Source organism: Anguilla anguilla, chromosome 12 (genome assembly GCF_013347855.1).
Source record: "Anguilla anguilla isolate fAngAng1 chromosome 12, fAngAng1.pri, whole genome shotgun sequence".
Classification (NCBI taxonomy): domain Eukaryota; kingdom Metazoa; phylum Chordata; class Actinopteri; order Anguilliformes; family Anguillidae; genus Anguilla; species Anguilla anguilla.
This window is the reverse complement of record NC_049212.1, coordinates 33,440,166-33,464,902: the sequence shown is the minus strand read 5'-3', so window position 1 is coordinate 33,464,902 and position 24,737 is coordinate 33,440,166. Positions and strand designations below refer to the sequence as shown.

Below are 24,737 nucleotides of genomic sequence, written 5' to 3'. Positions count from 1 at the left end.
AATGCTAATACAGCTCAGATGCAATGCACCGTAAATGCTAACACAGCCAGCACTAATACAGTTCAAACCCAACAGGCTGCTAACGCTAATACAGCTTGAGCACAACAGGCCGCTAATGCTAATACAGCTTGAGCACATCTGGCCGCTAATGCTAATACAGCTTGAGCACAACAGGCTGCTAACGCTAATACAGCTTGAGCCCAACAGGCCGCAAATGCTAATACAGCTTGAGCACAACAGGCCGCTAACGCTAATACAGCTTGAGCACAACAGGCCGCTAATGCTAATACAGCTTGAGCACAACAGGCTGCTAACGCTAATACAGCTTGAGCACAACAGGCCGCTAATGCTTATACAGCTTGAGCACAACAGGCCGCTAACGCTAATACAGCTTGAGCACAACAGGCCGCTAACGCTAATACAGCTTGAGCACAACAGGCCGCTAACGCTAATACAGCTTGAGCACAACAGGCCGCTAACGCTAATACAGCTTGAGCACAACAGGACGCTAACGCTAATACAGCTTGAGCCCATCAGGCCGCTAATGCTAATACAGCTTGAGCCCAACAGGCTGCTAACGCTAATACAGCTTGAGCACAACAGGCCGCTAACGCTAATACAGCTTGAGCCCAACAGGCCGCTAACGCTAATACAGCTTGAGCCCAACAGGCCGCTAACGCTAATACAGCTTGAGCCCAACAGGCCGCTAACGCTAATACAGCTTGAGCACAACAGGCCGCTAACGCTAATACAGCTTGAGCACAACAGGCCACTAACGCTAATACAGCTTGAGCCCAACAGGCCGCTAACGCTAATACAGCTTGAGCACAACAGGCCGCTAATGCTAGTATAGCTGGAACGCAACGCAACCTTACAGCTGTGTAACCTCTGTTAGTGAACAGGGATGATCGCTGGTTTTGCCTGTGACAGGAGGACTTACTGTGGTTGTGTTGTAGTTGTCAGACACCCTGCAGGTGCACACCCCCGCCGTGCCCCCCGGGCCCTGCCTGCCCCCCAGGGTGGTGGGCCGGCCCAAAGCCAGGGAGCTGCAGCTACGCTGGGGTGAGTTCTGCACCACGCCCCGCCCTGCACCCCGCCGGGCGTGGCTGTGTGTGTGTGTCTGTGTCTCTGTGTGTCTCTCTATCTGTGTGTGTGTGTCTGTGTGTTAGTCTGTGTCTGTGTGTGTATGTGTCTGTCTGTCTGTGTGCATGTCTGTTTGTTGTCCTGAACTCTGGTCTTATTTCTGCTAGTTTTTTGTTTTTACCAGAAAATGCCTAGTAAATTTAGACTAAAGTAACTGGGTGAGGCAACTTACCAGCTTCTTTATTTATGAGTGGCATGGAGAATCACTGCTTCCTGTTTAGGACTGTATGGCCTCTTTATGACCTGCATGCATGTCTCTACACTTAGAAGTACAGAGGAAGTAGTACAAATGCAAACTCTTCTTTTGTTGAGACGGTAGAAAAAAAGGTGTTACAAAAGAGCGGGTGGGTTGGCGTAGGTGAATAAACCACACGCTTCTTGGTAAAAACAGAATTTAAACACGTACGCCGCCTTCAAAAGTTCATGTAAAGGCTTCTTTCTCTTTTCGCTGAGGTGTACAGTCAGCAAAAGCCAATTCATTTAACTTCTGTGTGTGTTGAGTACGATTGGGCCCTCCAGGAACACTGCTCTAGACTAGAGTTGACAATGCCTCATTGTAGTCTCTAAATGTTATCTGAATCTGCCTTACCTCAGTGTGCTTGTAAACCAGTTTGGTGCCTGCATGTTTACACTGTGGGCTGTGAATGAGCTGAGTGTGTGATGCCCTGCACTGCATGTGTCCTAGGGCCCCCCCTGGTGGACGGAGGCTGCGCGGTGTCCTGCTACACCCTGGAGGTGACGGAGGCGCAGGGGGAGGAGCACAGGGAGGTGTACCAGGGCGCGGAGCTGGACTGCACCGTCAGCAGTCTGCTCCCGGGGAAGAGCTACAGCTTCCGCCTGCGTGCGGCCAACAAAGCCGGGGTGAGAGCCTGCCTGCCCCGCCCCGGCCTGTCCTGCCCCGCCCGCCTCGTTCTGCCCCGCCTCGTTCTGCCCCACCCTGTCACACCCCGCCCTGCCCCGCCTCGTTCTGCTCTACCCTGTCACACCCTGCCCCGCCCCGCCTCGTTCTGCCCTACCCTGTCACACCCTGCCCTGCCCTGCTATGCCCAGCCTCACCCCACCCTGTTCTGCTCTACCTTGTCCTGCCCTGTTCTGCCCTGCCACACCCCGCCCCATCCTGTTTTGCCCCGCCCACCCTGTTCTGCCCCGCCCCATCCTGCGCCGCCCTGTTCTGCCATACCCTGCCACGCCCTGGCTTTCCCCGCTTAGCCCAGCACCACAACACCTAATTCTGCTAATCAACCAATCACGGTCTTCGATCAGGCCCTCGATGAGGTGAATCTGGTGTCTTAGTGCTGGGCTGAAACAGGAAACTGCGTCCACACCAGCCAGCCCGTTTCCGATAAGATCGGACTTTGAGATTACCGTAATGAAATGGACCTAATTAATTAAGAAGTGGTAATGACAGGTTTTGGTACGATTCGGGGTTTCGCGGTGCTGATCTGTGCCTTCTGTGCGGTTCCCTCAGTACGGGCCCTTCTCGGAGCGCAGTGAGGTCACCACCGGCCCCGGGGCCCCTGAGCCGTGCAGGGCCCCCCATGTGGCCTGCAAGTCCCCCACCTGCGTGGTGGTGAGCTGGGAGGTGAGATTTTCCGCCGTCTTCTCAGCGTGGGCCAAAACAACGGGATTTTTAAAAAAAGAAAGGAAAACCCAGTTACAGATTACAGACCTCAAATCCAAGTCAACTGATCCTGGAGAAATAGATTATGTTTCTAAACCAGGCCAGCATTTCACAAATTAATTTTTTTTTTTGCCCTGAGCGGAGGAAAAGAAAAAAAAGATAGTTTGGTGTTTTTAGATTGTCGAAACAGCCTTCTGTCACTAGCAGCTAAATAAATTTAGGTTACGGCCGAAAAGGGAACTTTCCTTGGCCTCGTGATTTAAGTTTGGTTAGCGAGTTTCCCGGCCTTCCGGAACGCTGACCTGCCGCTGTCTCCCGGCGACAGAGCCCGCTCAGTAACGGCGCGCAGGTGACGGAGTTCCGGCTGGAGTGGGGCGCGGCCGAGGGCAGCATGCAGGTGTGCTACGCGGGGGCGGGGCTGAGCCACGAGATGAAGGGCCTGAACCCGGCGACCATCTACTTCTGCAGGGTGCAGGTGAGCAGAGGCCGACGCCCGGCAACGCCCACAACTCCACCTGCAATCTTAGGGGTGTCACAACGCACACAGCTTCACCCGCAAACTTAGGGGTGTCACAACGCACACAGCTTCACCCGCAATCTTAGGGGTGTCACAACGCACACAGCTTCACCCGCAATCTTAGTGTGTCACAACACACACAGCTTCACCCACAATCTTAGTGTGTCACAACGCACACAGCTTCACCCGCAATCTTAGGGGTGTCACAACGCACACAGCTTCACCCACAATCTTAGGGGTGTCACAACACACACAACTTCACCCGCAATCTTAGGGGTGTCACAACGCACACAGCTTCACCCGCAAACTTAGGGGTGTCACAACGCACACAGCTTCACCCGCAAACTTAGGGGTGTCACAACGCACATAGCTTCACCCGCAATCTTAGTGTTTCACGGTGGTAACTTTGCTAGTGGTATATACCGGGTGTGGTATATATTGAGTGTGTTAAACTGTGTGTGGTACATACTGAGCGTGTTAAACTGTGTGTGGTACATACTGAGCGTGTTAAACAGTGTGAGGTACATACTGAGCGTGTTAAACAGTGTGAGGTACATACTGAGCGTGTTAAACTGTGTGTGGTACATACTGAGCGTGTTAAACTGTGTGTGGTACATACTGAGCGTGTTAAACTGTGTGTGGTACATACTGAGCGTGTTAAACTGTGTGTGGTACATACTGAGCGTGTTAAACTGTGTGTGGTACATACTGAGTGTGTTAAACTGTGTGTGGTATATACTCAGTGTGTTGAACAGTGTGTGGTACACACTAAGCGCGTTACTCTGTGTGCAGGCGGTGAACGTGGCGGGGGCGGGGCCTTTCAGTGAGGTCACGCTGTGCCAGACTCCCTGCTCTGTGCCTGCGGCCGTCAGCAGCGTCCAGGCCCTGAAGGAGGTGGAGTGGAGCGACCTGCAGGAGGAAGAGGAGGACGAGGAGGAGGAGGAGGAGGAAGGCGAGGGACTGGGCCCCCTGTGCCCCTCGTCCTGCCTGGGCCTGCGCTGGGACCCCCCCTGCGACAACGGGGCGGAGATCACCGCCTACCTGATAGACCTGGGGGAGCGGCAGCCCATCTCTGTGGGACCCGTCACCCGCCACGTCATCCGCCATCTGCAGCCTGACACCAGCTACAGGTGAGATACACACACACACACACACACACACACGCATCGGCCATCTGCAGCCTGACACCAGCTACAGGTGAGATATACACACACACACACGCACCCCATCCTCACTGCACACACACACACACCCGCCATCTGCAGCCTGACACCAGCTACAGGTGAGATACACACACACACACACACACGCATCGGCCATCTGCAGCCTGACACCAGCTACAGGTGAGATATACACACACACACACACACACACACATCCGCCATCTGCAGCCTGACACCAGCTACAGGTGAGATATACACACACACACACACACACACACACCCGCCGTCTGCAGCCTGACACCAGCTACAGGTGAGATATACACACACACACACACACACACACACACACACACACACACGCATCGGCCATCTGCAGCCTGACACCAGCTACAGGTGAGATACACACACACACACACACACATCCGCCATCTGCAGCCTGACACCAGCTACAGGTGAGAGATACACACACACACACACACACACGCATCGGCCATCTGCAGCCTGACACCAGCTACAGGTGAGAGATATACACACACACACACACACACGCGCACACACACGCATCCGCCATCTGCAGCCTGACACCAGCTACAGGTGAGATATACACACACACACGCATCGGCCATCTGCAGCCTGACACCAGCTACAGGTGAGATATACACACACACACACACACGCATCGGCCATCTGCAGCCTGACACCAGCTACAGGTGAGATATACACACACCCCATCCTCACTGCACACACACACACACACGCACACACACACCATCCTCACAACTACATGAGATATACAGTCCGCAATGGAATCCTTTGGTGAAATATCCAGCTGTATTGAAGGACTGAATGGAAAGGAATGTAAGCTCTGGATCAGAGCGTCTGCTTAAATGCCCACATTTAAATATGTAATGTGAGTGCACACACAGTGACAGCTGAGATCCACTCAGTCCAGCAGTGCAGCTGCGAGGGACCTGAGATCAGTGCTATTTCAGGGTTTTTCCAGGGATGTGATTCTCCCCGATTAATCAGGAAATACTGATTATCAGTCCCTGAATATCCCGGGGGTGTTATGGAACCTCTCCATCTGTCGGCAGTTGGAGTGTAAATTATTCCTTGTTTTCCCGTCGCCTCCCCTATGATGTCAGAATTCTGAATCCGCCCTCTCTCCGCCTCCTCTCTCGACAGGATACGAATCCAGGCGCTGAACAGCCTGGGGGCGGGGCCGTTTAGCCACACCCTCAAGCTGAAGACGAAGCCCCTCCCCCCGCAGCCGCCCCGCCTGGAGTGCACCGTCTTCAGCCACCAGACCCTGCGGCTGAAGTGGGGGGAGGGGCCGGCGAAGGCCACGCCCTCCGACTCGCTCCAGTACCACCTCCAGATGGAGGACAAGCTCGGGAGGTGAGAGAGGGGAACGGCGGTGGCAGTTTTGGTACCGCTATGGCGCCGGGTTCACATACGTCCGGTACCTGCCGGACCAAACTGCAACGCAGAGTTTGGAGCCACGCACCATGACTTGCTACCTCTGTCCACTCAGTGACTGTGGCAGCAGGTACCGTTAGCAAGCTGGCTAATGTTAAACTGAGTAACAAGGCCAGCAGTGAAATGGTAAATAAAAAGTATAGTTTAACCAATTAAATGAAACTATTTATTACATTTATTTACCTTTGCAGTAAAAAATATGTTCATCCAAACTCAGTTTAGTGCAGAACTGAGCTTAATCTGTGAAACCAGCTCTTTACGTATTGAAGTGAAAGTTGTGTCTCACACACACAAATGTGAGGTGCGAATGCAGGTCCTGTGTCTGCCTTGCTTGACCCTCAGTAAATGGCAACTGAAAAAGATGTTATTGTGTTTTCACGAATGTTAGGAAAGCCCGTGTTCAGTGGGGAATCCATAAATAGCTGTGGGCTAGACTCTCTGCACTCTTGTCAGGATTAGTTACAGCCTCTTCCTCAAAGAGAAGAGTTAAGAACTGGCCCGGTCAAAGAGAGCACCTATGTAGGTGATAAACGGTGAAGAGCTACATTATGGGTATTGAAGTTTCAGAAGTCATTTATCTCTCTTTCTCTGGTCTCTCTCTGTGTGTCATCCTTCAGGTTTATATCCTTATACAGAGGACCATGCCACACTCACAAAGTCCAGAGGCTTTCAGAGTCTACCTCTTACACCTTCCGCATCCAGGCCTTTAACGAAGCGGGGGAGGGGCCCTTCTCCCCCCTTTACACTTTCACCACCCCCCTCTCCCCCCCCGCGCCGCTCAAAGGTACGAGCCCTCTGCACTCCTCTCTCTCATCTTTCTATATCCCTCTATCCCTCCCTCCATCCACACCCTCCTCTCTCCCCCTGCACCACTCAAAGGTGTGGTTCCTCTAACACCCTTCCGTAATATACCTCCATCCCTCTAGCCACCCCTTTCAGCCGCACACACTGTGTGGGTGTGTTTTAAAAGCAGTGGAAACTACAGCCAATCTATGGCCTCCAAACTTCAGTGATGCTGTACGTTTACTATTGAAAAATTCACATGGAAATTATTGAATATAGTCAACATGCAGTAACTGAATAACAATGATCCTGCATATTTGTTTCTTTGCCCATACACACAAAAGCCCACACCTCTTATGTTTTTATGAACAGTACACTTCTTTGGCCTGTAATGTATAATAAGCCCCCCCCCCGTGTGTCCCCCCCCCAGCTCCCAGAATCGAGCGGCTGGATGACCACGCCTGTGAGGTGAGCTGGGAGCCCATGCCGCCGATGAAGGGAGACCCCATCATCTACATTCTGCAGTGCATGATGGGAAACTCTGACTTCAAACAGGTATCCGTCCTTGCTCATTGCCTAGACCAGGTTCTGTATTCATAAAGAGTCTGAGAGAAGGAGCGCTGATCGCAGCTCAGCACAGAGGCTTTATGAATACAGTGCCTGGCCCACCTCTTTTGTTTGGTTTGATATTGGCAAAGATGAAGTGAAACCAACTGTAGAAGCTCTCATGGTGTGGTGGTTCTTCACTTGTACATTGGTTGAGTATGAAGGTTCTGTGACTCCTGTGGCTCTCCATGGGTAAGGCTGGACCAGGCTGCCTGAGGGAGAGGACGGTTGAAGGGGTTCCATGGTTGCCTTGAACCTCTCATGGAAAGAGGACGGGCTTTGCATTGGTTGGGTCTTGAAGGAAGGGATTTTTTAGAATGTAGTCAGCGCTGAGTGTCCTGTACTGCCCCCTTCCTCAAATCACGGTCCTCGAGGGCTGAGAACTGCTGCTTTTCCACCCTCCCTTTCCCCGGCAGTCAGGTGTGAAGACGGTCTGGCCAATCAGTAGCGCTAATTTCTCAGTTAGTTACCTGGGAGAAAAGGAAACCAGGAGGTGCTTTTTTGAGGGTGATTAAAATCCTCCGGTCCCTCAGTCTAGAGGATGGTGGCGGCAGGCGCAGTACCACCCGTGCAGCAGCAGCAGCACTCACGCAGTACCACCCGTGCAGCAGCAGCACTCACGCAGTACCACCCGTGCAGCAGCAGCACTGACGCAGCTGCTCCTGTGCAGCAGGCTGGCTTTGCACCCGCTGCGCTCTGGATCCTTTCCCCGCTGCGCTCGGGTCTTAAAATCCCGTAATGGAATCAGCAAAGCCGCCCGCCGTCGGTCAAAATATTTACAGCCAGGCCCGGATGAGTCAGCCGCCGGCTGTGTGGCGGGAAGTGGGCGGGGCTGTGACAGCTGGCGCTACGCGGTGTCGCACCTTTTATTAATTTGCCTCCCCCTGCAGCTCCAAGGGGTTCACAGATGTGCAGAAGAACAGCAGGGTCACATGATGGCTGAGGTGAGGGTGGTGTGGGCGGGACATCACACCAGCAGCGCCATAAATGAATACTTCAGTCTAATCATTTTACACCGTGTGAAAACCGGTAGATTAAAAACGTCTTTAAGTGCATCTCAGAGGGACACGGTGTGCGTGAGCTTTATGCCACGACAGCGATAATAATAACATTACTTATTCGTGTTTAATACAATAAGCAGCCGTAGCTCATTACCGTAGCACTGTTACATTCATCTGCTTCCTCCATAGCCTGGCTCTGATTGGCCAGTTCCTCATCTCACAGCTGCTGCAGTTGGCGCCTGCCCCCTCCCACCCCAAATCTCATTCTGCCTCACGTAGAACGGCCATTTACATTGGAATGGGGGGGGGGGGGGGACGAATCTCTACAGTTATCCTTTAGCTGTCTTGGTTAATTAGTCAGTGTATCCCTACCTGTGTTTAGCTGAAAGTGTTACTTGTGTAGATGTTGTAGTGTGAGGGTAGGTAAATGTTATCCCGGTGTGAATATGCAGTCTGCTGTTTGACCCCCCCCCCCCCCCCACCCCACCCCACCCTGTGCTGTGACTCATCCGTCAGCCTGGGGGGGGGGGGGGGGGATGCAGAGCCCCAGGTGGGCTGCGTGTGCTCTCCTGCGGTCTTATTGAGTTTAAGGTGGAGTAACGGCGCGGGTTCGAAGGCGCTTCCTGGAATAATGGCGCGGGGCGGGGGCGTTCCGCTCGGCGCGGTGACGGTAATGTCCCCCCATCGCGGCGCTCAGACCCGATGAGGGGGCCCCAGACGTATGACCACCGATTTGCATACGCTTCAGCGCGCCCCCCGCTCAATCGGGTTAGAGCCCGCCGTCTCCTAGCAATGGGGTGACAGGGCCCCCCCAGGCGCACTCTGGGAATAAATAATTCCACCCCCCCCCACCCCCCTTCCCAACAGGCTCTCGATGCAATAACGCAGATAAGGCCTGTGGTTTAATGTGCGTACGTGCATGTGTCTGCGTGTGTGTTTGAGCACGCGCGCGCGTGTATGTGTGTATGTGTGTATGTGTGTGTGTGTGTGTGTGTGTGTGTGTGTGTGTGTGAGAGCACATTCATATGAAACACATTAAATGACATGAAGGGGAAAAGCCCTGTGCTTTGGACACTGATATGTATGTTCAGGTCCAAGGAGGTAGGTGCACACAGCTGTACAGCTGCAATGCTGTACATCTGTACACGCCTGTACATCTTCAGCTTGTCTGTTAACTGTCGTGTTTATTGTTGAGCTGGTATTTTTCAAATTTATGTTCTATTTTTTGTGTATATTTTAATGTATTTTTATGCAATGTGGCCTTTTGTTTTACACAAGATTTGTGGAAAAGGACAATAAAAAGAAATCAGTCTAACAGCACACTTTTCAGTAATGAACTGAAGTGATTCACACCTCAGAGCTCTTGTTATCTGGATTTTAGCCGTAAGGTTGTTGAGGAGATGGTGGTGGTAACACGGGTGTAAAACGTGTTGCTCGGAGTCGGGTGCAGTGAGCGGAGAGCAGATTTCCTTCGGGACGGAGTTACATTGCCCTCAGTTTCTCAGCTCATATTTCTCTCGCTGAGCGTTGGAGTTTGTGTTGAACGTTCAGGTCACATTGCGTTTCATTGCAGGCATGCAGCCGAACGCTCTTATCCTCAGAGACTCACACAGCTTGCATTCCTGTACACGGAGTCCAGCTATGCAGCTGGGCGTAATCCGGTGGGATTATGATCCAGGTTAAGCACCGTGCTCAAGGGCAAAATGTCAGAGCCTCACCTGGGAATCAAACGCACTGCTTTGGAGGCACAGACCCGGTTCCCTAACCGCTGCACCGCACTGCCGCCCTGGCAGTTCAGAGGCACTGTATGGTGTTATTTTTCTGGCAGCTGTCGAGAGCAGAGTAATTAAATGCCAGAAAAGCACAATTCTTTTTTTTCTCATGCAAAAATATATGCGCGCCCTCAAATTTACCCTGCTGTCGCACACAGCTGCACCCGCACGCGCTCAAATACACTCTGCTCTCGCACAAATGTGCCGTTCTCGGTAAGAGCGTATTTGCACACATTCAAATTCATCCCTTGCTCTCGTGGAACTCTGTATGTTCTCGCTTAAACTTCCTTCCTCTTGATCTTGGATTTTGAGCTAATAAATGCTGCCAAAGCTCCTAAACCAGCGAGCTTAGGCCCTGAGTTTGGCCAATTAAATGGTTAGGCCTACTGCTCCTACCTTATTCAGCACCATGACCAACAGTATTATTTTTACCTGACTAATATTCCATACATGACTGGTGTTTATACAGGGTCATGCCCACGGTTCATTGTGTTGTTGTAAGGCGAGTGTGTGTACCGTTGTGTGTTGAATGGATGGCATCGATGTGCAGTCTTGTGTCCTGTTGCGGGTTGGGGCCTTTGGGCTGTGCCCGTCGCTGTGTTGAATGGATGGCATCGATGTACAGTCTTGTGTCCTGTTGTGGGTTGGGGCCTTTGGGCTGTGCCTGTCGGTGTGTTGGATGGATGGCATTGATGGTACAGTCTTGTGTCCTGTTGTGGGTTAGGGCCTTTGGGCTGTGCCTGTCGGTGTGTTGGATGGATGGCATTGATGGTACAGTCTTGTGTCCTGTTGTGGGTTAGGGCCTTTGGGCTGTGCCTGTCGGTGTGTTGGATGCCCTGCTCTGTCTCTGCATCAGGGCTCTGGCACTGAAGCTCTCATCACTGGGGGATTTCATGCAGGCTCCCCTGCTCTGTGTTCTGTGGCAACCGGCGTGCTAACGTCACGCCTCGGAAAAGGAATCGAGTGCCAGACTATGCCAGACCAGGCCAGACCAGGCCAGACCAGGCCAGACCAGGCCAGACTAGGCCAGGCCAGACTATGCCAGGCCAGGCCAGACCAGGCCAGGCCAGACCAGGCCAGGCACACTCCTCTTGCTGTCACACACAAGGAAACGTCGCTGCTGTCTGTCTCTCTCCCTCGTACAGACATCAGCGTGGCTACGCCTGAGCGCTACAGCTAGCTGTTTTTCGGAAGTGTATGTCGGTGGATGGGGGGGGTGGCTACAGTGGGAGATGTTTTTGCATTTGCGCCTGCCCCTCTGAGTCCATTTGGCGTTTCCGTGGTCACCCCTTCCTTCAGTGTTCTCATGCTCTTTTAGCTCCTGTGGCACCAACCAGCCCAAGATTTACTGCAGGTCTCACTGCGTTGTCCATCTGTTTCTCATTCTCTCTTTCTCCCTTCTTCCTTCCCTCTTAGTCTCTTGGTGTCTCTCTTACTTTCTCACTCCTCCCTTTCTCTCCCTTTGCTCTTTCCCTATCTCACCCCCTCTCCTCCCGGCTTCTCTTCTGTCATCTTTCTCTCCCTCTGTTCTCGTCCACCTGTTCTGTCCACCCCATCTTGCTCTCGCTCTCGCGCTTTCTCTCTCTCTCTCTCTCGCCCCTCGTGCATCTGCAGATTGGCGCTCTGTTGTTTGTCCAAACTCAGTGGGTTGCCAGGGGAAACAGGGCTGTGTTCCATTTTGCAGTCACACCTCGTTGTGGGCCTTCGCTACCGCTAGCACGTTTCACACCTCTCGCTAATCCTCCTTTCACCTGACTGAGACACAAACACTGGCCAAACACTGGCCCTGCCTGCCTCCAATACTGATTAAATTAATCTCCCGTCAGCAGAAAAGAAAAGCATAAAAATAAAAAATAATTTTTTTTAAACTTGTACAAATTTGTGGATATGTTTATGCCTCTGAGAAACAGCAGAAGCTGCCAGAGGCCGCTGGAAACTCCGCCCCTTTTGGTCTCTGCGTGACATCAGCAGACGGGGGGCCCTGTAATTAATCGGCGAGGTCGCGGCTGTCCCCCCTCGCCCCGGGCGGCGCACGGCACTTTCCCGCGCGGAAAAACACACCAGCTGTGGTGGCGGGAAGGTGGGCTGGCGGCGCGGCCGCGGGTGAGCGGGGGCCCCGCGGAGAAGGCCGCGTAAATATAGCGCAGTGCGCCATCCCGCCGTACGGGAACGCGGTTCATCAGCGCTACCGCTGTGTGTTGGGGCGCGCGCGCGACCGTCTGAACACGGTCTGCGAGCCTCCAGAACCGAAACGTAAACGTGTTCCGCTTGGGACGGTCGCCCGGTCTTTCCTGCTTTTGAACTTTTAACGCTTTTGCCAGCAGCTCTCAAGCCGTCATCGTTTGGACATCACTGGTTTTGCTCCCTTGCTGAAATGCAACAGAGTCTTAAGCCGTCCTTCAATTTTCAATTTTCACGTAACAAGACTGCGAACGTCCCCAGGTGCTTCTCGAGTTCTGATTGGCTGAAATAACGTGGTGGTAGTGTGTAAAAGACGTCAGTGAAGTGGCAGTATGGAGCTGCGTAATGTGTGGCCACTAACTCATGGCATCCGACTAGAGGGGTATGAGTGGAACAGCTCGAGCTTAGCAGACGCAGGCGGAACACGACGCTGTAGAAGTCATTCCAGAACGTCAGTATTTTTCTGGAACTTTGGACAGTTATTTCAGAATATTCTGTTAAGAAAGTATGCCACCTCACACGCCGTGAATCATCAGCGTGTGAGCTGTCTTGCTCCCACCGAAAGAACACCAACAATCACCCCCTCTTTCACGTTCAGGTCACTGTGATCTCCTCTGGCAGCCATGGTAACCATAATTACAGCCATTTTTATACCTGACTGTATGCGTGCTAGGATTATGTTTAACACTTGATGGTTTGCGTTTTTACATTGAAATTGGCAACCAATTCAGCTCCCGAGAAACAAGGTGAGGTAAGTTAACTGTGTGATGATCTGCTCTGTTTGGTCGGGTTAGGGCTCTGTGGCTCTCTGAGTACCGCTGTTTACCGCTACACAGTACGGGGTCAGCCCACAGTGATGTCACAGAACCAAACCTGGTTAGTGCCTTTGTGATGGATCAGCATTATGAATAGCTTTCTTCTCTCTTTTTCTCCCTCCTTCACTTTTACCCTCATCCCTTGATCCCCCCCCGCCCCCAGGTGTATAAGGGCCCAGCCACGTCCCACCAGGTGCCGGGTCTGCAGCCCAACTGCGACCACCGCTTCAGAGTGTGCGCCATCCGCCAGTGCCAAACGCCCCCCGACCTGACGGGCCCCTACAGCGCCACCGTCACCCTCTCGCCCCAGCGCGTGGAGGCGGCGGGGCCCGGGGGCGGAGCCACGGCCGGGGCGGGGCCCCGGGGGGGCGGGGCCGAGGCGGGCTGGGCCCGGCGCAGCCTGACGGACGAGCAGTGCGCCGCCCTCATCCTGCTCCTCTTCGCCGTCATCTCCATCCTCATCGCCTTCGTCATCCAGTACTTCGTCATCCAGTGAGCCCCCGCCCGGCCGCCCGCCCGTCAGTCACGCGCGCGGAGCGTCCCGCTAACGGGCTGGAGGGAGTTAGCAGAGGTACCCGGCGCTGGCGGCACTGGGGCGTGAACGCCGCTCGACCACACCTTCAAAACACAGGGCCCTGCTCGAAAAACCACCCCTTTCCAGCGCTTTCTCCCTTTCTCCTTTTTTTCTGCCCTCTGTCTCGCCCTCCTCTCGTTCTTCCTTTCTTTTTTATTCCTCACTCCACATATTCCTCCTCTGTTCTCTTCTTGCACATGGCCTTGTGTTTCTTACCCACGCGGGATTGGCTTGGAATGTGGCAGAGATTGTGCTACATTCTATTACATCACTTCCTCTGTGTGTGGGGGGACTCCTATGCTCCCCACTGGTGGCTGGTAGTTCTCTAAAAAATGAATTTCCTTTCTTTGTAAAAGAAAGACTAAAAATGAAACACAAATTCAGGTTATCTCTATATATACATGTAGATTTATACGTAATACTACAGATGGTTTTGTCGACCATATAAATGTATGAACTTAGCCTTCCTTTTATTTAGGTTTTAATTTTATTTGTTAAAGTTTGTTAAGGAACAGTTCTAAGTTTGATTTCCTGTCCCAAAAAAAGAACAAAAAAAGTAATATTTTGGTTTCTGTGGTCTTTTTTTTTTCTTTTTTTGTGAGATATTTAACATACTACATTGAGACCCAGAGCCCAATGTTGCCAGCTTTGGTTTCCTGGGAAACTGTTGCACCCCGGTGTGCAGGTGCACAGGTAAGCTGGCCAGGTGTGTACCTGCACAGGTAAGGTGGCCAGGTTTCTACCTGCACAGGTAAGCTGACCAGGTGTGTACCTGCACAGGTAAGCTGGCCAGGTGTGTACCTGCACAGGTAAGCTGGCCAGGTGTGTACCTGCACAGGTAAGCTGGCCAGGTGTGTACCTGCACAGGTAAGCTGGCCAGGTTTCTACCTGCACAGGTAAGCTGGCCAGGTTTCTACCTGCACAGGTAAGCTGGCCAGGTGTGCCAGTGACTGTGTAGCCTGGATCTTCTCAATTAACACTCAATTAAAGGGAGAGAATTTCTCTCTATATCTGAAAATGTTAAATAGAAAAATCAGCAAAACTTCTCCTTAGTATTATAGAACACATGTTTAGCACTTTCCAACCTTTTACGAGTTCATAATGTGAGAGGATGCAAAAATGACTGAAGGAAAACATTTTAGTATATTTTTGTATAGTATAGACACATGGACCGTTTCAATCAAGGTATTTTGCGGAGTTACTCTAGGGGATAGAAAATAAATTAAACTAAATTATAAACAATGAAAATAGTTATAGCTTATTTTAAAATTCATCATGTAGCTTCTTTGCTTTGAAATATCGTGTTCAGCACAAAGATGAAATGTACGCTTACAGTCGTCTCCCTGTGAGTCACTAAGTTTGCACCTTAAAGAGAAAAATGAGTGAATGCATGTTGTTCATGTGAAACGTTTGATTGAACATTTTGTCAGGTCATGCAATCTCTAAGTGTGTGTTGTGCGTTTTTTAAGATTGTAGCGCCACCAAATCTCATCTGTTGGAAAAAGATAATACTTTTCAAAAAAAATAAATAAATAAACAGATCGTTTCAAAAACCTTCATGATTCAAAACAAGTGATTAGTAGTTTTTCTATGTGTTTTGTTTTGCGTTTGTTTTTAGTTTTTAGAAAGCACTCGATTTTGTGGTGTTCTTTTTCTTTTAGCGATAATCGTTTTGTGCTTCGTTTTGTGTATTCATTTAATTGACACTTTTCCATAATGAAAGTATTTTACTTTTAGAAATCCATATTCTTTTTCTGTTTTAATTTAGTTTTGTTTCGGGGGGTTATGTGTAAAATCTATATTTTTTTACGGTAAGGAAATATAATTTAAGTTGATTCTATCCAGAATAAATACAACATGAAATAAAAACTTGTGAATTGTGAAAAGCAAACAGCGGTTACCATTTTCTGAAATGTGTTTACTATACATGTACTTCCTGTAAATTCAGATATTGCCTCCTTTTTTTCAATGTGAAGTCTTTGTCATGGATTGCAAACAGCCAGTGATCAGTTTAGCATTCTGGCGGGTATGGTTTAGTGTTGTGTTTGGCTGCGGACAGATTTGTTTATTGCTATTGCAACCGTAAAAAAAAAAAAAGATTAAAAAAAAAAGAAAACATACACCGGTACCTTGTACTGTAAGATGTGTTGGGAAAGGATTAAAATGTTTTTGGTCTATCCAATCTTCTGCAAATGGCTTCTCTTTGTCATAGTAAACTCAAATTCCTATTTTTGATAGCGATTTAAATGTAATTTCAACTTGTGCCATTTGAGTCTCCTGCTATGACAGCTCACTGCTGTCTGTCGGGTGGATAAAGAGCTGGAAAAAAAATAAAATAAAATACAAAAAAACAGACCATATTTATGTAATTTTAATGTTTGCAGTTACCTCATACACTTTACATTCCAAAAAAAAAAAGAAAAAATCAAAACTGTAAGAGATGTAAGACTTCGTAATGAAAAAATGTATAATCTCGTAAAGATGTATCTAAAGTGTAACTCTATAGCCATGATATCTACCGAAGGATCCATGCACAATAAAAGATCTATAATTCTTATATGGCTGATGTGGCTTTATTGCGTGCTTGGTTTCCGCTTTGCCGTGCCAGTTCATGCGCCTTGCTTGGATGAGAAACAAAGTCAACCCAGCGTTGTCTTCTTTTTTAGCAGGTTTAGTGCTTTGTAACTAGGGAGGAAAAAATACTTATTTTTTGGAGCAGCTCTTTTGTGCGGATGTAGTTAAGTGGACTAAACATGAGGTTTGCACCTCTGCCAAGGTGGTTGTAGTCTGTAGTATTGATTCAAAAATGTGAATACTTACAGACTTTACAAACATACATACAGTTAAATGAAAAAGTATTGGGACAGTGACACAATGTCTGTTGTTTTGATGGCTTTGAAATTTGAAATTTAACATGCGGTTAAAATGCAGACTCTCAGCTTTAATGTGGGGGTGTTTACATTCAGATCTGTGTGTGTGTGTGTGTGTGTGTGACAGTGCTTCACCTTGTAGTAGGACAATGACCCCAAACAAGCAACCAAGCAGTTTTTCAGGGCCAAAAAGTGTCAGGTTCATGTTAGAGTAACTTTTAGCATGGTTCATTTCTATGAATGAAGTTGCTCTATTTGTTTCTGTGTTATGTCCTCTATTTGGTGTCCTACCAAATCCTCCCCATTTTTCAACTGTAGGTGGTTCTTGTTTCAGCGTTTTTCTCTATCTGTTATCGCGCTGTGGTTATGAGAATTCTCATCAGATATTTGTCAGCTTCTGTTGTGAATTAGGAAGGGACTAATCCCTTAAGGGTTTATCCTCATAGTCACTGTTATTTCAAATCCACTGCTGGAGTACGGAGCCAAAACAACAAAAAATTGTGTCAGTATCCCAGTACTTCGAGTTTTATGGGTTTTAACCCATGCTGTACATGAATACACATACCCAGAGCAAGAGAATCGAATAGTAAGTGTCTACCAAATGAAAGCAATGCATCCTGCAAAAGTGTAAGGAGCAGGCAATGTATTTGGAGGCAGTTTGTCAACATTTAACTGGAACTGAACTCCCTTCCCAATGTATCCTGTGGAACTTCTATGCCTGGCATCCACTGTGGTGGAAGAGAGAACAGGGTTAAACTCAAATGTCATACCGCATAGCCTCTCTGGACCCTCTACTGAGACGTGCAGTGGGAAACATTTCCAAGGGCTTCATGAGAAATGTACATTACAGTCTGTCCCTGTACGAGACACACTTGCTGAGAAAGGCTTACAATGCAATAGAACAGAAATCAATCCACATGAATTATGAGCTATAGCTCCAGGCCAGTGAGTGTTTAAGACCAATATGAGTGAATATTCTAAATCGCTAAAGGATGTATATAAGATCAATAAATGACAAATATGTGTAAACTAAATTAATTAAAACACCCATGGTTGCAAATCATTTTTTTTTTTTTTATGTGGCATTGAGAGGGTAAATCTTCCCTTGGACATTAAAAGTTTCAGTTTAAAAATCTGTTAACTGGTTACCCTTCAGTAATTACTGTGCCTGGGATGAACACCACGATACACTGTAAAAACAAATACAGTTTTTTTAAATGTAATGAGTATTCAAACCTTTAAAAAAATTAATTAAATAAAAAATTAAAATGGAACTAGTCGAACAATGAAAACACGTTTAAGAACAAAGCAATGCGAAAGAGCAGTGAACGCATGAACGGTTTGAGTTTCCCCGACTCAAAATGGGTCATGGAAGTTTCCTCAGACCGTTGGATGGGCACGCTCCTGAAACGGGCGCTGCGTCGGGCAGAGAGCGCTCATGCGGCGCGTTTCTAACGCGAGGCCAAAGAAACGCGCTAACGGCTCGATTCACGAGCCCAGCGCGTAGCCGCGTACGCAGTGCAGTGTGCCGTGTCTTCGTAGGAGACACCAGGTTATCTGGGATGGCCAACAGTCCTGCAACCGGGAAGTTAATATGAAGCACTTCAATGCTTCAGAGGCCAGGGAAATTCCTGCCAGAAACACCCGCTCTCATTAATATGGGGGTGGGGTGGGGGGGGGGACTTATTTTATACGATTCTCACGTTTCGCTGAAGCACGCGTTCTGCTGGAAGTTCTCAGGATTTGTTAAACGGCATCTTGAGAGTTAAAGTAACCGTCTTTGTCGCCCGTGTCTGTCGGGGATGCTCCGTGACAGGACGGCACTGCTCACGGTTTTTAAAAGCGGGGCTTTAATCTGTTTATGAGGATGGGTACGGTAATGAGGACGCTTATTGTTGTGCCACCGGCGTCGGCTTAACTGGGTTTTCAGAGCAGGTTAGCATCGGTGGCGTAAGCGAGGGAGGCCCAATTCCCTCTGTGCCACGTCCCCCGGGCCCCACAGAGCCCCTCTCTGGTTTCATATCGCCACTACGCTGATAAAAAAAAAAAAACGCCCATTTCCTTTCTTTTCCCTCCCTCTGATGCGTGCAGTATCTGCTCAGATATCGGTGTGCCAGGATGGTCTGCTCTCCCTGGAAGACCGCCCGCCATTTTGTGCCTGACGTGCTGCGTCTTCTGCTTTCCGCCTCACCGGCTTCCGGAAACGTAGGCCCTAACGGTGAACCCCGTCCTTCACCTAGACCCGGTGCTCTTCATTCTCGGTCCCGGTGGGCCGCCGGGTCTGCTGGTTTTTGTTGTTATTCCGCACTTGATAGGAAAATGAAAGCAGCCCATTGCACAGTTAACTCTCCTCACCTGGTTTCTTGGGTCTGAATTGGTTGCTGGAATGATGGCAAAAACAAAAACCAGACTCTGCGGCCCGCCAAGATTACTGACCGAGACCCTGCTCATAACATTGGGAGTAATCATATGTGCGCCAGAAACACATTTGAGTCCTCCAGTAAACATATTGGTACTGTACCAACTTGTACCCTTCAGCTTATTTATTTTTATCTTTTAGAGTGCACCCCTTTCTCGCATATAACGGGCGAGAAAAATAAATATATATATACATATGTATGTGTGTGTGTGTGTGTGTGTGTGTGTGTGTGTGTTTGTATAGGCTATATATACTGTATATATGCCCTATGGCCATATGATGCTTTATGTCTTAAATATGCAACAAAGCAGCCACACTTCTAGTTATTTAGCTTGGATTGGGGCGTCTGCAAATGCATAAATAGTAACAATTTCAACAACACATTTAACAGGATGCCATGCACTTGGTCACTTGATGAAAGAGACTGAAAACAGGTTCTCCTGCGGGCAGGACTCACTGACATGGACAAATAGAATCTGTCTTCTCTCACAACTAAAGGGGACGGTCCTGTTACCTCAGTGACGTCAGCCACGGACCAGGAGCGACATGAAGGCGTACATAAACGCAGTCATGCAAATATAAGCACGCTCGTGCAGGCACTCCGTCAAAAGAAGTAGGCCTACATGACGAGTGAAGGGAACCTCAGACTCCGTAGCGACAGACATAGACAGAAATGCGAAAACAATTACAGAAACCAAGGCATTAGTTATCTTCATATCCCTATTTATTGTATTCTTTATTATTATTAAAATAATTAAAGTTTTGGTCAAAGCTGTAAAAATATTTCCTGTTCGCTTATTTTTGGATTTTACTTAAAGTTCGGTGGCTATGCGTCTTGCGAGAGATGGAACATACGGTTTCCTCGTTCGGTTTTTTTTTTTCTGTCAATAAAGTGGTAACGGTGGGGCCACTTTTTTTTCTTTTTGTCGCAGCTGTCATCCAACCTAATACCCTTCCTCTTATTTTCTTTCTTCTAATGCATTTAGCCAATTTCCATGACAAAACATCTGGGAAATGTTCTGTTTCCTATCTTTAGCCATTTACTCGACCGTTTTTCATTGTGCGCGCGTATTTGCGGATGTATGAGAAATGTTTATCGAGGCTCAGCGTTAATACCCTGCTTTTGAATGTGTGGCTGAGCTCCCCGAGCGCCCGTAGTGAAAGGAGTCAGTGGAGCGCAGGAGGCTGCAGAGAAAGGGCTAGTAAATAAAGGTGCGCTTTTTTGTCCAGAATCGCCTGTGAAAAGCGTCAAATTGCAGTCTTGCCACAGAGCGAGTCAGCGGGGCAAATGCAGGTTCATGTCTGCACCAATACAAAAAATAAAGCAAACGTTTTGAGATCAACCATTAAAAGTTATTCAGCTATTATTTTACTTTGTTGTATAGTTTTTTTTAATATTTGTAATTGAAGTCTGTGTTTTGCGCAAATAACATTGCACTGAAATTAAGTGGCGTGATTAAGGGATAAGGTTACATGTCGAAAAACGCACGCGTCAAGGTAATGGCAAAGGAGTAAATTGTGAACTGTGCCATTTGAACGACATGTATGTAAAACACACAGTATACCAAGCTGACTTTGGAAAGACCACATTCAGAGGAGCAGGGAATCGACACCAGTTTCCCCCTCCTCTCCTCCCTCCCTCTTTCCCTCCCTCCCTCCCTTTCCTTATCCCTCGTCCATCGCCACCGATTTGATTAAGGATCCAAGTAGTGGGTGAAGTCGGAGCACAGCACCGGCAGACAGCCCGTGTGCCTCCTGACAGCGCCTGTCAAACAGCCAGCCGCTCCCCCCCCAGGGAGCTGTTTATTCACACCACCCCACCACAGACTCCGGAGCAACGGGGACCAGGTTTCCCAAACTCTGTTTACTTCACTTTTCCCGTCTGCGCGCACAGGACACAGGACGGACAAGAAGCTTTTGAGAAAGAAAGAGAGAGAGAGAAAGAGAGAGAGAGAGAGTGAGAGAGAGAATGAAAGAATGAGAGACAAGACACGAGAGAGGTACTGAACAAAGCTTTTGGAGCTCTTGGTCTCTGAATTTGTCAGTTTACTTCCCGGATGTTTTTTTTTTTTTACTGAGCAGACGAGAGAAGGACGGCGCTGTGACATCCCTCACACTGCTTCCGGACATCTGGAATAAGACCTCGCAGTTCCCAAGGACGCTCGGGGGACTTTGAGGAAGACCCTGCGTTGACCGCGCTTCTGGCACAGATTCCCAGTGCAGAGAGTCGGTGCCAGTCTGAACCTCTGCTGATTTAAGGGGCGCACCCCCGCCCGAACCCCTGCCTTATTCGGGCTTGAGAGTGACCCCAACAAGGGCTAGAGGAACCATGGAGGACCACCATCCCGACTCCCTGTTCCCCAAATCCACCCTCATCCCCGTCACCATCGTCTGTCTCCTGCTCTTCCTAGTGGGCGTGACCGGCAACACCATGACCATCCTCATCATCCAGCGCTTCAAGGACATGAAGACCACCACCAACCTCTACCTGTCCAGCATGGCCGTCTCCGACCTGGTCATCTTCCTCAGCCTGCCCTTCGACCTGTACCGGCTGTGGAAGTACATGCCCTGGGTGTTCGGGGAGCTGGTGTGCCGCCTGTCGCACTACATCAACGAGGGCTGCACCTACGCCACCATCCTGCACATCACCGCACTCAGCATGGAGCGCTACCTGGCCATCTGCTTCCCGCTCAAGGCCAAGGTGGTGGTGACCAAGCGGCGGGTCAAGTACGTGATCCTGGCGCTGTGGGCCTTCGCCCTGCTCTCCGCCGCCCCCATGCTGGTGCTGGTGGGGGTGGAGCACGAGAACGACACGCACCCGGACCACAGCACGCGCCAGTGCAAGCACACAGCCTACGCCGTGTCCTCGGGCCTCCTCCGCACCATGATCTGGGTCTCCACCGCCTACTTCTTCTGCCCCATGTTCTGCCTGCTCTTCCTCTACGGCTCCATCGGGCGCAAGCTGTGGCGGAGCCGCGCCGACCTGCGCGGGCCCAACGCCGTGGGGCGAGAGAAGTCCCACCGGCAGACCGTCAAAATCCTGGGTGAGTTTCGGCCGTTCCCTCACGCCGGGAGATCCTACTGCTCTGTAGGTTTTCATTTCAACCCCGGTTTGGAGAACCTGTTCTACTAATTAGCAGCTCAGTGAGATTTCTAGCTGTCGAATGAGCTGTGCTTTGTTTGGGTTTGAGCGATAACCTGCAGGATATCCAGGAACAGAGCTGGGCAACTCTGACTTATGCTGTTGCTCCTAATAACAGCTATTTTGGTGCCGTTTGATATTGAGTGTCACATGAAAACCTTCATTTGGTGGTGCAAGCCAGGATTTTAGCATTTCTGTTCAGCGCGATTCATTTAAATGAACTGAAACTCAGATCATGAGTTGAAACATGCCAAACAATGTTTTGTGAGGGTTTTTATTTTTATATTTTTCCAATTGAAGAATATCAATTCATTTCCGGAATTGCTTGAATTGAAATAGATTTCAACCCACATCCCTGGCGTGCACGCTTATGGACGGATCCCCAAGTCCTAAATGAGTTGTTAGCTAATTGAGAAGTTTATTTATTTCTGTGGTTTGCCCGTGTCCCCACTCCTCCGGCTGTAATTAGCAGATGGATGCCCACTCAGTACGGTTATGGCCAGCGTTTCTGAGCCACAACAGGAAACCACGCATGAAAAGAGCACTCAAGACCCGGGACAAGATAGGTATTAATGTGGCTATACTGGGGGCGAAAAGAGCGACCGATTCCTTCTGCTAATTCCAGAACGCTTTTGGTTCATTTATCACTCACCAGAGCTGAGCTAGTATCCGGGGTCTGCTTTATGTTGTGTTTGAAATTCCCTCTCTCCTTCATACAGCATGTATATACACCCCAGCTCATAGAGCTGATGTTTGAATGAGTCTTGTTGAGTAGTAATATGCCTTTCAGTTTAATCCAGTCTCTATGAATAATTCAATTCGGTTTCGTTCAAGGCTTGTCGGTATTCTCCACGGCAAGGAGAAAAAATAAATGGCATGCTCATAATAAAATAATAAAAAGAGATTTATTTCCCTCTTCATCTTCTGTGATACACATTAGTTTCAACACAGATTCGCCATTGTTGAGAAATATGTAATAGAAAGCTTTAATATCCTGCTGACAAATATTAAATTGATAGCTTTTAGAATAGGCACGCTGATGGATTTTTGATCCCTCCGTGTTTTAGAATTCATAATTATTGTTGCCGTGCGAGACGCGAAAGCCTTGCTCAACCGCTGTATGTAAACATTTGATTCACAGTATCTATTATGACATTAATATGAATCACTGACGTGGTGCTTAGAACACGGGCAAAACTGTCGGGCACGGCGTGTACTGTGCTCGCATTTGTCGCAGGCTAAATTAAATTGTCATCAGGGACGCTCGTAAATCAGGCTTAATGGGACGTGGTATGCCCCTAGACTCCTGGCTGCTTCGGTTCTGATCTAGTGGGCCCGCATGGATGAACTGAAGGTAAATCATCCTAGATGAAGTCATAAAAAACCCCAGAGGTTTGCGGGCACGCGCTTAAAACACGAGCCAGTGGTTGCGCAAACGTTTTCTTGAAGTCCCACAAATCTTGAGTGTGCTGACCTTCCTGTTCATCCCGAATAGAGGAACATGGGACCTCACAGTTTTAGGGTGAATTCAGTTTCACTTCAGGTCAATTCGGGAAATGTATTTAAATTCAGTTAATGAATTTATTTTTATTTTTTAAATCCTGAAATGTTCCATGAGGATTTTTCAATTAGTTCTTTTCAGTGCATTTCCTTAACTAGATTTAAATTAATTAATTATTTACCCTGATCGGTCACACTTAACACACAATAGCTCCTTTATTTATTTATTTGTAGATAAATTTTTTTTCTGAACACAATCCTTTATCTCGCATCACCATTTTTACACCTCTTTTATCCCCCTTTCTGTGCTCCTCCCTCCTCCCGTGCGCCGCTCTGTCCTCTCCTCCTTCTTCGTCGTCCTCTTCCTCGCGCGGGTCGACGGCTCCAGCGGTGGTGGTGCTCGCCTTCGCCATCTGCTGGCTGCCCTTCCACATCGGCAGGAACCTGTTCACCCACGTGGACGACTACCCCACCGCCAAGCTGAGCCAGAACTTCAACGTGGCCTCCATGGTGCTGTTCTACCTCAGCGCCTCCATCAACCCCGTCCTCTACAACCTCATGTCCCGCAAGTACCGGGCCGCCGCCCGCCGCCTCTTCCTCTGCTGCCGGCACCGCCACCGGCACGCGCCCAGCCAACGGCAGCTGTCCGGGCGAGACGACCTGCCCACCTGCGACGAGACTCTCACCGGGGTGTAAGAGGCCCGCCGGAACGGTGGGCGGCGGCGGGCTACGGCGTTCGCGGAGGGACCGGAGAGGGAGGGGGGCGGCCGATAGGGAGCGGGTCGGTATGTTAAGGCTTTTTTTTTTTTTTTTTTTTTTTTTTTGGACCCGGTGAAAACGCGGGGGGTTGGAGGGGGTTGGGGGGGTTGGGGGAGTTGGGGGGGTTGGGGGGGGGGGGGGGGGCGGTCGTTTGAGTGACTGAGGAGGTGGAAGAGCCAGGCAGGCCTGGAATGACAAGAGCTTAGAACAACAGAGTTTTTTTTTTGTTTGTTTTTTTTTTTTTGGACTGAGGTGGAGTTGAAGTGGGTGAGAGCGGAAAAGGAACGTTAAAAAAAGGAATGTAAATTAAGAGAGATGACTGGATTGATATGAAACAGCCTAAACATCCGTGTACATTAGCTGTGAGTTGAAAAGAGCCATCTAAATATCTT

At 49.4% G+C, this 24,737-nt stretch overlaps 2 protein-coding genes across 4 annotated transcripts in view; both read left to right on the top strand.

Moving 5' to 3' along the window:
- The window catches only part of fndc3a (fibronectin type III domain containing 3A), a 73,945-nt gene extending 57,733 nt beyond the window's left edge, over positions 1-16,212 (top strand). For 2 of the 3 annotated variants that reach the window (XM_035385514.1, XM_035385516.1), the window contains 10 exons: positions 957-1,062; positions 1,829-2,004; positions 2,612-2,725; positions 3,090-3,239; positions 4,074-4,411; positions 5,630-5,842; positions 6,541-6,707; positions 7,137-7,261; positions 13,245-14,435; positions 14,581-16,212. In XM_035385514.1, coding sequence (XP_035241405.1) covers positions 957-1,062; positions 1,829-2,004; positions 2,612-2,725; positions 3,090-3,239; positions 4,074-4,411; positions 5,630-5,842; positions 6,541-6,707; positions 7,137-7,261; positions 13,245-13,577 — 1,722 coding nt within the window. In that variant the 3' untranslated portion in view covers positions 13,578-14,435; positions 14,581-16,212. The remainder of the gene's footprint in view (positions 1-956; positions 1,063-1,828; positions 2,005-2,611; positions 2,726-3,089; positions 3,240-4,073; positions 4,412-5,629; positions 5,843-6,540; positions 6,708-7,136; positions 7,262-13,244; positions 14,436-14,580) is intronic. The other variant, XM_035385515.1, reaches the window with a different exon arrangement.
- Positions 16,213-20,661: 4,449 nt separating this feature from the next.
- Positions 20,662-24,397, top strand: mlnr (motilin receptor). Its single transcript, XM_035384386.1, has 2 exons — positions 20,662-21,988; positions 23,975-24,397. Exons 1-2 carry the CDS (start codon positions 21,274-21,276, stop codon positions 24,280-24,282), a joined length of 1,023 nt encoding a protein of 340 aa, XP_035240277.1. The 5' UTR covers positions 20,662-21,273; the 3' UTR covers positions 24,283-24,397.
- The last annotated feature ends 340 nt before the right edge of the window (positions 24,398-24,737 follow it).